Source organism: Oncorhynchus kisutch, linkage group LG14, assembly GCF_002021735.2.
Source record: "Oncorhynchus kisutch isolate 150728-3 linkage group LG14, Okis_V2, whole genome shotgun sequence".
NCBI lineage: Eukaryota > Metazoa > Chordata > Actinopteri > Salmoniformes > Salmonidae > Oncorhynchus > Oncorhynchus kisutch.
This window is the reverse complement of record NC_034187.2, coordinates 17,602,481-17,616,503: the sequence shown is the minus strand read 5'-3', so window position 1 is coordinate 17,616,503 and position 14,023 is coordinate 17,602,481. Positions and strand designations below refer to the sequence as shown.

The window sequence follows — 14,023 nt, the reverse complement described above, 5'->3', positions numbered from 1 at the left end:
TGATGTTGACATGATCAGTCCAATCAAAGCTATGCTATATATAACGTGATTTGGCGTCATTTTATCTGTGGCCAATGACCTTGAGCCTTCTTGGATGGGCACTTCTATTGTAACTTTATGACAGCACCCAAGGGGCTTGATTTTTCGAGCTCTCCCCATAGATTTTGCGGTGACGTAGTGTCCTCATGACAGAACACTGAGCCAATCACTGCGCAACTAGAGAACATTACCAACCCCTACGCTTTGTATATTCCGTTGGCTGCCCCACCACCACAGAAAGCACAGAGCTAGGCTGAAACAGCTGCGTTTTGGAGCAGCCTTACTCAAGAAAGCAAAAAAGACACAATGTTTGTATATGCAGGTTTATTAACTCAATGTTTGTATATGCAGGTTTATTAACTCAATGTTTGTATATGCAGGTTTATTAACTCAATGTTTGTATATGCAGGTTTATTAACTCAATGTTTGTATATGCAGGTTTATTAACTCAATGTTTGTATATGCAGGTTTATTAACTCAATGTTTGTATATGCAGGTTTATTAACTCAATGTTTGTATATGCAGGTTTATTAACTCAATGTTTGTATATGCAGGTTTATTAACTCAATGTTTGTATATGCAGGTTTATTAACTCAATGTTTGTATATGCAGGTTTATTAACTCAATGTTTGTATATGCAGGTTTATTAACTCAATGTTTGTATATGCAGGTTTATTAACTCAATGTTTGTATATGCAGGTTTATTAACTCAATGTTTGTATATGCAGGTTTATTAACTCAATGTTTGTATATGCAGGTTTATTAACTCAATGTTTGTATATGCAGGTTTATTAACTCAATGTTTGTATATGCAGGTTTATTAACTCAATGTTTGTATATGCAGGTTTATTAACTCAATGTTTGTATATGCAGGTTTATTAACTCAATGTTTGTATATGCAGGTTTATTAACTCAATGTTTGTATATGCAGGTTTATTAACTCAATGTTTGTATATGCAGGTTTATTAACTCAATGTTTGTATATGCAGGTTTATTAACTCAATGTTTGTATATGCAGGTTTATTAACTCAATGTTTGTATATGCAGGTTTATTAACTCAATGTTTGTATATGCAGGTTTATTAACTCAATGTTTGTATATGCAGGTTTATTAACACAATGTTTGTTTTTTTACATTGTTTGCAAACTGATATGACATTTTTGAGACAAATTAACATGCAAAACAGGCAACCCCCTGTTTTTTTTAGCTAAACAGGTGGGGCTCAAAACAGGTGGAGCTGTTTCAAGTCTTCAGTCTCAAGTCAAGTCTAGTTTTGAGGCTCTAAGTCACAGTCAAGTCTCAAGTTATTTTATTTTCTATCAAGTCGAGTCGCATGTCATCAAATTTGTGACTGAAGTCAGACGCCAGTACAAGTCTTGTGACTCGAGTCCAAATCTCTGGATCTTAATACTGAGCAGCTTTAAACACAGGTTTAGACGTGAGATATCTGTAATTCGACCATGCTAACTACACGTTTACATAGCTGGCCTCGAGACTAACTTACCAATCACATTTATTTTGCTGACATGGGCTAATTGAGTGACTGCTGATGCACAACCACATTTCGAAAATGTCACCTTGTGTATTCTATTATTGTAACTCTCAACAGTAAGTTGAGACTCCGACTTGAGTTACTAAAAAATAAATAATACATGAAAAAAATCTATTTGTGAAATTGTTCTGCGGGTCCTACAAAAGGGGAGTGGGCCGCCAGATTCCCATCCCTGCCATTAGAGAACCCTTTTTTTCTTGAGGTAGAACCTTGTTAGAACCTCCTTTCCACAGAGGGTTCTACATGGAACATAAAAGGGTTCTACCTGGAACCAAAAATGGTTCTTCAAAATGTACTCCTATGGGGACAGTCTAAGAACCCTTTTTAGGTTCTACTGTAGATAGCACCTTTTTTTCAAAGAGTGTACTAACTGAACAGGAAATCCAACAGAAATAGATAGATCACTAATTCTAGCGCTGTCTCTGGGGTTATAGGATCCCTGGTAGAGATATTGATTTGTCATCACAGTTTTAGACTGTATGTAATATCGTTCAAAAAATGAGATTTCTGATAAGGCAACAAGGTTGTCCTGAGCTAAAGGAATGTACAATATTACCTCACCATCACCACTACTACTAGCACTACAGCTACCAGCAGCACCTTCCATCTGGAACAAATACAACAAATACTAAATAGAGATACAATGGGGCAGAGAAATCAAATCTAACTTGGCCCCAAGCATTTACCTGGAATGTGCATGTAATGGTCCCGGGCATTTGTCATTGCGAATCGTTCTGGAGTTTTGTCTTACTGTTAATGAAATAGTCAACTTGGCCCTGTGCATTACGTTCCAGCTTTCTGCATCAATCTTTACAATTGCTTTCATTGTCTTATTGCTGGAATCAATTTCTTCCCTGTGATTGCCAAGAAGAGCATTTAAAAGCAGTTGCTCCAAGGAGTGTTTCCGACGTCTGCTTTTTCTCCACTTTGTTGTCGATCCATCACAGCAGCCATGGCTAAGAGGTGATAGCAGTTTCTGGAAGGAGACAGGAAATACTAGCATTAATTCATCTAATACCTAGTGAACTAGGATAATCTTTTGATTTATAAGGTATATTTTATCTGTAGTATTATACAGCTCTTGAATCTAGTCAAGTCAAATCACATTTTATTTGTCACGTGCCGAATACAACCTTACCGTGAAATTCTTACTTACAAGCACTTAACCAACAATGCAGTTTTAAGAAAATAGAGTTAAGAAAATATTTTCACAAGATATTTTCACAAGAAATGTAACACAAGATAACAATAACGAGGCTATATACAGAGTCCATGTGCGGGGTATAAGTTAGTCGGGGTAATTTGTACATGTAGGTAGGGGTAAAGTGACTGCATACTGTAGATAATAAACAGCGAGTAGCAGCAGTGTAAAAACAAAGGGGGTGTAAATAGTCCGGGTTGCCATTTGATTAATTGTTCAGCAGTCTTATGGCTTGGGGGTAGAAACTGTACTATGAAATGTGTGTGTTTTCTAGACCTCGCTTTAATATGACTTTGTACATTGATATACCTGACTTGCTGCTACGACATGTCCATTTTCTGGCATTTATTGAATGGGTACATCATGTTGTTGTGTTCTATATATAACGTTCAGTGGATAGGTAGACAGACAGTCAGGCAAACAGAAGACAGACAGGCAGAGACAGACAGACCGACAGAAAGGTAGGCAGAAACAGACAGACACAGACAGACAGAAATGCAGCTATGATTCAGGTAGGGTTGTGTTCCAGAACCTTCCCAGACTTTTAGAACAGGCACGGTGTAGCTAGTTGTATCTCTCTCCATGCATTGGCACTGATGTTATGCTGCAATCTGCCTACCACTGTGTCTCAGGGAGAGAAAAATGTGAACATAACACAGGCCCTGATATTAAGGCTTGATTCTGTGCCTTTTGACTTATTTTCCTCTACAATTCTCATTGAAACCTCCACTCCTGTCATCCAACATCACCCAAAAAACATTCATTTCAGCTCCCCAAACTCAAAGGAGAGCACGTTGTCAAGCAGCCAGATCTGATACCAGGTTTTCTCCGATTTAGAATTAAGATCAGATTTTACTCAATTATTTCCTAATTAGTTTCCATGTTAATTAAAATGGTGGCTAATGTTAATTACCTATATTAATGGATTCTCGGTGTAACACCTGCCTGAAGCACTTGGCTCCGCTTTGGAAATATCTTCATCTGAGCTGTTTGCCGGATGCCGCTGTGCCGCCTCTCCTCTCTATGTTGATCTCAGGGGGGCTGACAGGGAGGTGTGCTGATTCTGAGCCTGTGAAGGATTTCAGATTTCTGTTGTTTTCAAAGATAGGAACAAATATGTATGTGTATGAGAGTTAGGAACAAACACAGATTTTAGTGCTGTCTAATACACTATATGAATGTGTTGTTAATGGTTGTCTTTCAATCTGTAGTTAAAGTTTTTACATACATTCTTTGTTTTCATTGTCTCCTAGTAATATTGCATTTAAGATATGCCCAAAAGAAACCCCCTCTTCTTGACTGTGTGATGACTTCCTTATATGCATCTCAATGTATTCGCTCATCATTTAGGTCTTCACACATGCTTGATGACTTGAGTTGCGATAGTTCATGTTCTAGACGGTGAGTAGTCTGACTGTGTATTAGATAGATGTGAGGATCTGACTGTGTATTAGATAGACGATGAGTAGTCTGACTGTGTATTAGGTAGATGGTGAATAGTCTGACTGTGTATTAGATAGACGGTGAGTAAGTAGTCTGACTGTGTATTAGATAGACAGTGAGTAAGTAGTCTGACTGTGTATTGGATAGACGGTGAGTAGCCTGACTCTGTATTAGATAGAATGTGAGTAAGTAGTCTGACTGTGTATTAGATAGAAGGTGAGTAGTCTGACTGTGTATTAGATAGACGGTGAGTAGTCTGACTGTGTATTAGATAGAAGGTGAGTAGGCTGACTGTATTAGATAGATGTGAGTAGTCTTACAGTGTATTAGATAGACGGTGAGTAGTCTGACTGTATTAGATAGAATGTGAGTAAGTAGTCTGACTGTGTATTAGATAGACGGTGAGTAGTCTGACTGTGTATTAGATAGACGGTGAGTAGTCTGACTGTGTATTAGGTAAACAGTGAGTAGTCTGACTGTGTATTAGGTAGACTGTGAGTAGTCTGACTGTGTGTTAGGTAGACGGTGAGTAGTCTGTGTATTAGATAGATGGTGAGTAGTCTGACTGTGTATTAGATAGATGGTGAGTAGTCTGACTGTGTATTAGTTAGACGGTGAGTAGTCTGACTGTGTATTAGATAGACAATGAGTAAGTAGTCCTTCTGTGTATTAAATAGACAGTGAGTAAGTAGTCTGACTGTGTATTAGATAGAGGGGGAGTATTCAGACAGTGTATTAGATAGACGGTGAGTAGTTAGACAATGTGTAGTCTGACTGTGTATTAGATAGACAGTGACTGCGTATTAGATAGAATGTGAGTAGTCTGACTGTGCTTTAAATAGACTTGAGTAGTCTAACTGCATATTAGATAGAATATGAGTAGTCTGACTGTGTATTAGATAGACGTGAGTCGTCTGACTGCATATTAGATAGAATATGAGTAGTCTGACTGTGTATTAGATAGACGGTGACTGCGTATTAGATAGACGTGAGTCGTCTGACTGCATATTAGATAGAATGTGAGTAGTGGGGACACTCCTCTTCACACTGATGTCTCTGTCTGTCTCTCTCTGCTGCTGTTTTGACTTCTTGGAAGCCAGGGATCAGTGATTTAATGTCACCTTTCAGCAACAACATTAAATAAGAAGCAGCAATTTAGCTCCTAGCAATTGCTAATTTCACGCACTGATAAATGTTGCAGGAGCTAAACCTTTGAAACTCCCCTAATATATTTCTTAAAGGTGCAGGAACATATGTACCGTAGGTAGAGTAACCCACAGAAGTATTCCACCGAGACTTGAACGTCAAGGTCCAAGTCACTTGGTGGTGATGCTGTGGAAGTCAGCCAGCCCAACTCTGTGACAGGTAGACATTTCACCCCCTCATGTTGTTCAACAGGCTCATCATGATGATATGATGACAGTAGAGGCTTTCAATGCAGAGGCTTTCTGTTAAATCATTGTACTAAACGAGTAGAGGGAGTTAGCTGTGCAACTGTCATTCCAAAGCAACATGGACAATCAATCATAGCAATCATAGAAATGAACTAGCTTCTATTTTAAATAGCAGTATATTCTGTATATTTCAGAAACAGTAACAATAGCTACAGTATACTGCTACTATATTATAGCAGTGATAATATTATATACGTGATCATGAATAACACATGTCAGAACACACTGTTATAATAACAGTGTTTTTGGCAGTAAAGTCTCATAATTTATGCAAGGAGACCACATATTAAATCCAGACTTTATGGCCAGTGATTTGAAAGTAATAGTTTTCAAATGTTTTTCAATGTCTCTACAGAGAGCCGCTCTCTTGAAAATAATCATTTACAGCATGTTTCAAATGGAAACTTGTAAAGAAGAGAATGCCAAAGAAAATATTTAGTAGAAAACAATGTGGATACACTGCATAGAATTCCACTACACTCCTCTATTGATGATCAGGATTTCAAAATGGCGGCTTATTCCCATAAGGGTTGTTGGTTGTTTTGAAGGTGAAGCTTCACTGTTGTATTTGTAAATGTATAAGATACTTTAATGGAATCCTCAGCCGTTTACAACTCATGGGTTCCGACCCCACACAACCAACAGCTGAATTTATTTTCTGAGCATGCTTCCATTTTTCCATCCATCCGTCCGTTCCTTTCCAGTACAGCACAGCACAACACAGCACAGCACAGCACAGCACAACAGGACGACCCTGATGGGAGACATTTCTAACAACCAAATGTATTTCCTGGGTGTTTTGAACACAAATGGCAGGTGGGCAGGGTGGTTGGCGGTGACTTCCCACAGTTTCCAATCTCGCCACGATGCCTCTTGCATTCAGAGAGAATGATCAAATAAATAAACCAACACAGCGTTATGCCACATTGCCTAAATATACAGTTTAAGAGGCATCCTCAGACCTTCGGCTCTACTGTTCCCATACCAACTAGTGTTCACCAGAGGCACATACCCCTCCTTGTAAATGTTACATTGTTCCCCAGGTGGTTCAAATGAGACCAGTATCCTGTTTGCATTGCAGCTTCAAAATTCCTATTTCTTTCTTACTTTCTTTTATTCTTTCTTTCTTTCTCTTGTAGTTTTTTTGGTATCTGATGAAAGACAAAGGGAAAAGACGTTGTTACACAATTCTGTTTTTGAATATTTTGATTCAAATGAATTTGCTCATTCGAAACATCTGGTCCTCCAAACAGCCCATGGACATTATTTTGTCAGTCTGTGATTCTTCCTCAAGTCCATCACTGCCTTCAATATCACATCATTTATACTCATAGCTTCTCTTGTTCCTTATATTTGAAGATAGCATTTATATTGGTTTTATTGGGCTTTGAGGGCTTTACCATTTTTGTCTTATATTACCTTCTTTCTTTTGCAGGGATTACACAAAGAATGAATGAGAACTGAATTGGGCCTATGTGCTTCAATATCTCATATAGTTTCTCAATAAGAATCAACCACCAAAGTGATTGTCACGTTTTGTGTTGGATTGATTTCAATGGAGATTCTTTCTGAATGTTTTGTGAATGTCGAATCAATCAGTTGTTCTGTTGTGTTGAATCTTCCTTTGATAGTTTTATTCATGCACATTCTATGGGAAGGTCAACTCCATTCGATATTAATGTTCAGAGAAACTTTCATAACTACGAACAAGGATGTATCCCACAGAGGAACTCTGTAGCTCTGTCAGAGCGACCATTGGGTTCTTGGTCACCTCTCTGACCAAAGCCTTTCTCCCCAGATTTCTTAGTTTGGCTGGGTGGCCAGCTCTAGGAAGAGTCTTGGTGGTTCCAAACTTCTTCCATTTAAGAATGATGGAGGCCACTGTGTTCTTGGGGACCTTCAATGCTGCATAAATGTTTTGGTACCCTTCCCCAGATCTGTGCCTCGAACCAATCCTGTCTCGCAGCTGTACAGACAATTCCTTCATCCACATGGATTGGTTTTTGCTCTGACTTGCACAGTCAACTGTGGAACCTTATATAGACAGGTGTGTGCCCTTCCAAATTATGTCCAATCAATTGAATTTACCACAGGTGGACTCCAATCAAGTTGTAGAAACATCAAGGATGATCAATGGAAACAGGATACACCTGATCTCAAAATTTGAGTCTCATAGAAAAGGGTCTGAATACTTATGTAATAAGGTATTTTTGTTTGTATAATTTTTTTATACATTTGCAAAATGTTCTAAAAACCTGTTTTCGCTTTGTCATTATGGGGTATTGTGATGTCATTATGGGGTATTGTGATGTCATTATGGGGTATTGTGATGTCATTATGGGGTATTGTGTGTAGATTGAGATTTTTTCTTTATTTCATCCATTTTAGAATAAGGCTGTAACGTAACAAAATGTGGATAAAGGGAAGGGGTCCGAATACTTTCCGAATGCATTGTATATTATTATTAAGTAGTATAATATATTATTACTAACTGTAGGCTATAAAAAATTAAGAGTTGCACACTATTCAAAGGTTGCACCTCCATCACTCGGTCAAGTCATGCTATTGTTATTGTTCCGGTTTTCTTCCGGTGAAAGAGAGGCGGACCACAACGCAGCGTGGTTATTTATAAACATCTTTAATAAAGATGATAACAGAACAATATACTTATACAAAACAAGAAAACGTGGAAAACCGTCCTAACTGGTACAAAACACAGAGACAGGAAACAATCACCCACGAAATACCCAAAGAATATGGCTGCCTAAATATGGTTCCCAATCAGAGACAACGATAAACACCTGCCTCTGATTGAGAACCACTCTAGGCACCCATAGACTTTCCTAGACAACTCTACTAAACACAACCCCATAAATCTAATAAACCCCCAGACAAGACAAGACACATAAATCACCCATGTCACACCCTGGCCTGACCAAAATAATAAAGAAAACACAAAATACTAAGACCAGGGCGTGACAGTTATGAACGTTCTCAAGCCTCTATCGGTGGCGCCATAGTGGTGCACTAAAGTGGTGATAAGCCCAGGACGGAGTCTAACTACGGTTTAGTCTAAATTACACTATTGTGCCTGGAAATACGATGACATTGATAAAGTAGTCAAATATTTAGTAGAAAACAACTTTGCCAGCATTATCATGTTGTCAAATTGACTTTAGACAGATGGCAATGTTGTCGTTAGCTTGCAAAGTTCTCTGAAATAGCTAGCAATGCTAACGTTAGTTAGATCAAATCCGGTGGTCTCCACTCAACCTTAGCTGGCTAGCTAACGTTATACTACATCTAAAGTCAATCTGGTGACATCAAAATGATGACACAAGGTTTTCCTACTAATTATTTGCCTCCTTATGAATGTCATTATATTTCCAAGCCACTGTAATGCACTGTCACGTGTGCTCCCTCTTGGGCCTCTAGGTCACCAGGCTGCTCGTTATGGTGCACACCTGTCACTATCGTTACGCGCACCTGCGCATCATCAGAATCACCTGGACTCCATCACCTCCCAGATCTTATTTTATATCTATGTTGTGTTTATTTATTAAAACACTCACTCCCTGAACTTGCTTCCCAACTCTCAGCGTACATCGTTACAGCACTTTGGATGAAATCTTCATCAGTGCTTGTTGACGATGCATTGAGAAGGATGCTCAGTCGGGCATCTGTCCAAAATGAATGTTCAAAACAATATTGTGACGAAACACCATGAACATATAAATAAGCTGGCAGTTATTTATTGATTCGAACTTTGTGGTGGTTCTGAAGTACTGGGAGCTTGTACAGTGGCAAGAAAAAGTATGTGAACCCTTTGGAATTACCTGGACTTCTGTTTAAATTAGTCATAACATTTGATCTGATCTTCATCTTAGTCACAACAAAAGACCAACACAGTGTACTAATAACACAAAAAATATAGAATTGTTCTTGTCTATATTGAATACATCATTTAAACATTGAAGGTTGGAAAAAGTATGTGAACCCATAGGCTACTGACTTCTCCAAAAGCTAATTGGAGTCAGGAGTCAGCTAACCTGGAGTCCAATCAATGAGACCAGATTGGAGATGTTGGTTAGAGCTGTGCTGCCCTATAAAAAACACTCACAAAATTTGAGTTTGTTATTCACAAGAAGCATTGCCTGATGTGAACCATGCCTCGAACAAAAGAAATCTCAGAAGAACTAAGATTAAGAATTGTTGACTTGCATGAAGCTGGAAAGGGTTACAAATGTATCTCTAAAAGCCTTGATGTTCATCATACCACGGTAAGACAAATTGTCTATAAATGGAGAAAGTTCAGCACTGTTGCTACTCTCCCTAAGAGCACAGTGCAGAATGTTCAATGAGGTTAAGAAGAATCCTAGAGTGTCAGCTAAAGACTTACACAAACCTCTTGAACATGCTAACATCTCTGTTGATGAGTCTACGATACGTAAAACACTAAACAAGAATGGTGTTCATGGGAGGACACCACAGAAGAAGCCACTGCTGTCAAAAAAAACAGTTCGCAAAAGAGCACCTGGATGTTCCACAGTGCTTCTGGTAAAATATTCTGTGGACAGACTAAACTAAAGTTGAGTTGTTTGGAAGGAACACACAACACTGTAAAGTATGGTGGAGGGAGCATCATGGTTTGTGGCTGCTTTGCTGCCTCAGGGTCTGGACAGCTTGCTATCATCAACAGAAATTAATTCCCAAGTTTATCAAGACATTTTGCAAGAGCATGTTATGGCTATCTGTCTGCCATTTGAATCGCAACAGAAGTTGGGGGATGCAACAGGACAACAACCCAAAACACAGATTTAAATCAACAACAGAAGAAAATACGCCTTCTGGAGTGGCCCAGTCCTGACCTCAACCCGATTTTTCAAATGCTGTGGTATGACCTCGAGAGCGGTTCACACCAGACATCCAAGGAATATTGCTGAACTGAAACAGTTTTGTAAAGAAGAATGGTCCAAAATTCCTCCTGACCGTTGTGCAGAAAATGTTTGGTTGAGGTTATTGCTGCCAAAGGAGGGTCAACCAGTTATTAAATCCAAGGGTTCACATACTTTCCCACCCTGCACTGTGAATGTTTACACGGTGTGTTCAATAAATACATGAAGAGGTATAATTGTTTGTGTGTTATTAGTTTAATCAGACTGTGTTTGTCTACTGTTGTGACTTAGATGAAGGTCAGATCAAATGTTGTGACCAATTTATGCAGAAATCCAGGTAATTACTAAGGGTTCACACACTTCTTCTTGCCACTGTACATATATAGAGTGTGCACCTCTTTATTTTGATAGCCTACAGTTCACTCACCACTAGTCAGCACCTCTGCTAAAGTTTTTGGGTGTGTGCCAGCTCATGCTTTTCATTGCCTAACTAACATTCCTCTACTACTGTAGCCTTTTCCTGTTTATATAAATATAACCTGCATAGATTCATAGACGTATTGAAATAGAACTGAACTATACATCTGGCTAGTTTGAGAGGGACAAAACAAAAAGCATAGAATTCCAAAGCTTTTCAAGATCCTTCAAACTGGGGAGCCGACCAAGTCCAGGAGAGTCCTCCTGCATTCCACAGACCATACACTGTTCTTCAACTCAACATGGCTGGTGCTAAATTGTGTTTGTTTGTAGTCTGCATTAGTCATTATTGTGTGTGTGTGTGTGTAAACAGCTCCAATCGGATTGGGTAAATAGGATCATGACACGCCTTCCGTGAGTGAATCAGAAATTAAGGCAAATTCCTCTGAGGTTGGGAAGGAGAAGGATAACTCGCTGGCACAGTTGTGTCTGCTAATTTTCATGGAGCTCCTAGCTAGTTAGGTTCATTTCATTCTTCCCAAATGAACAGTGTTGAGGCCTGATTGCTGAGTTTCATATAACACACTCTCACACACTCAAACACACACGCTGTTGATTTACTTGTTTGTTATCGAGTGTGCTTTTGATTGAGGAGCAGTTTGCATTCATGGAATTATTGGACCTTTTGTAGAGGTATTGGCAAAATAGATGAAAAGGTGTAAATGGCACGCAAACAAAAAACTGTTTATACAGTGTTAATGAGGAAAAAATAAGCTTGATTTCTGATTGTCTGATGCTCAGAAACCCTGACCTTAATAGAAGCACTTTGGTAATGTTGCTGTATTGTTATTGATATTCCTACAGTACAACATGGCTGTGCATTTTGTCTAGTGGACAATCTTTTGGGCTCTGGATTATGTCTATCATCTTTAATGCATAGGACATCTTATTCAAGTAACCACCAATCACACCTCTTGTATTAGTGGCAGGCGTTTGTATAAAGCTAATAACCAATGTTGTGTTGAATTATACACTCATATCAACATAATATCTGACAATGTAACAACCTTTGTTTACCAGAATGGCTTTAGTTTCCCAGTGCTGGGTCTTTTTCATTAGGTCACACCATAGCTAAATGTTTCCAAACATTCTACAGAAAACAAACATGTCCAGGTGGTCCCTCTTTGTTTTCAGCTAATTTTCCAATGTTTTGTGCCTAATGAACATGACCCTAATGTGTCCTTTGATGTGTTATGTTATCAGGGAGAGTTTCTGCAGAGCCACTGGGAGGCTCAGAGGGATGTCCTGGACCAGCTGAGTCTGAAACTGAAGAGCCAGCAGTATTGCACTGGCACCATCAGGAGGACTGGGAGGAAGTACGCCCAGATGTCCAAATACAACAGGTAGGTCGCCACCATTGATCCTCAGGGCCACCGTACTTGTGGGGACTCACTGGACTATGTTATACAGTTCCACAATCAGACGTCTTCAACTTCAAATCAAATAAAAATGTATTTGTCACGTGCGCCGAATACAACAGGTGTAGACCTTACAGTGAAATGCTTACTTACAGGCTCTAGCCAATAGTTCAAAAAAGCTATTAGGTGAACAATATGTAAGTAAATAAATAAAACAACAGTAAAAAGACAGTGAAAAATAACAATAGCGAGGCTATATACAGTAGTGAGGCTATAAAAGTAGCGAGGCTACATACAGACACCAGTTAGTCAGGCTGATTTTGGCAGTATGTACATGTAGGTATGGTTAAAGTGACTACGCATACAGTATATGATGAACAGAGAGTAGCAGTATCGTAAAAGAGGTGTTGGCGGGTGGTGCGTGGCGGGACACAATGCAGATAGCCCGGTTAGCCAATGTGCGGGAGCACTGGTTGGTCGGCCCAATTGAGGTAGTATGTACATGAATGTATAGTTAAAGTGACTATGCATATTTGACAAACAGGGAGTAGCATCAGCGTAAAAGAGGGGGGGCACACAATGCAAATAGTCTGGGTAGCCATTTGGTTACCTGTTCAGGAGTCTTATGGCTTGGGGGTAAAAACTGTTGAGAATCCTTTTTGTCCTAGACTTGGCACTCTGATACCGCTTGCCATGCGGTAGTAGAGAGAACAGTCTATGACTGGGGTGGCTGGGGGGCTGGGGTCTTTGACAATTTTTAGGGCCTTCCTCTGACACCGCCTGGTGTAGAGGTCCTGGATGGCAGGCGGCTTAGCCCCAGTGATGTACTTGGCCGTACACTCTACCCTCTGTAGTGCCTTGATGTCGGAGGCCGAGCAGTTGCCGAACCAGGCAGTGATGCAACCAGTCAGGATGCTGTCAATGTTGCAGCTGTATAACCTTTTGAGGATCTCAAAACTAAATCCTTTTTCTGAGGGGGAATAGGCTTTGTTGTGCCCTCTTCACGGCTGTCTTGGTGTGTTTGGACCATTCTAGTTTGTTGCTGATGTGGACACCAAGGAACTTGAAGCTCTCAACCTGCGCCACTACAGCCCCGTCAATGAGAATGGGGGCATGCTCGGTCCTCCTTTTCCTGTGGTCCACAATCATCTCCTTAGTCTTGGTTACGTTGAGGGACAGGTTGTTATTCTGGCACGACCTGGCCAGGTCTCTGACCTCCTCCCTGACCTCCTCCGTCTCGTCGTTGTCGGTGACCAAGCCTACCACTGTTGTGTCGTCTGCAAACTTAATGATGGTGTTGGAGTCGTGCCTGGCCATGCAGTTGTGGGTGAATAGGGAGTACAGGAGGGGACTGAGCATGCACCCCTGTGGAGCTCCAGTGTTGAGGATCAGTGTGGCAGAAGTGTTGCTACCGACCCTCACCACCTGGGGGCGACCCGTCAAAGTCCAGGATCCAGTTGCAGAGCGAAGTGTTTATTCCCAGGATCCTTAGCTTACTGATAAGCTTTGAGGGTACTATGGTGTTGAATGCTGAGCTGTAATCAATGAATAGCATTCTCACATAAGTGTTCCTTTTGTTCAGGTGGGAAAGGGCAGTGTGGAGT

At 40.0% G+C, this 14,023-nt stretch overlaps 1 protein-coding gene across 2 annotated transcripts in view; it reads left to right on the top strand.

The window, feature by feature from the left end:
* Nucleotides 1–14,023, top strand: part of LOC109904581 (A-kinase anchor protein 6) — a 150,639-nt gene that overhangs the window by 46,491 nt on the left and 90,125 nt on the right. For both annotated transcript variants that reach the window (XM_031787944.1, XM_031787945.1), the window contains exon 5: nt 12,265–12,404. In XM_031787944.1, coding sequence (XP_031643804.1) covers nt 12,265–12,404 — 140 coding nt within the window. The remainder of the gene's footprint in view (nt 1–12,264; nt 12,405–14,023) is intronic.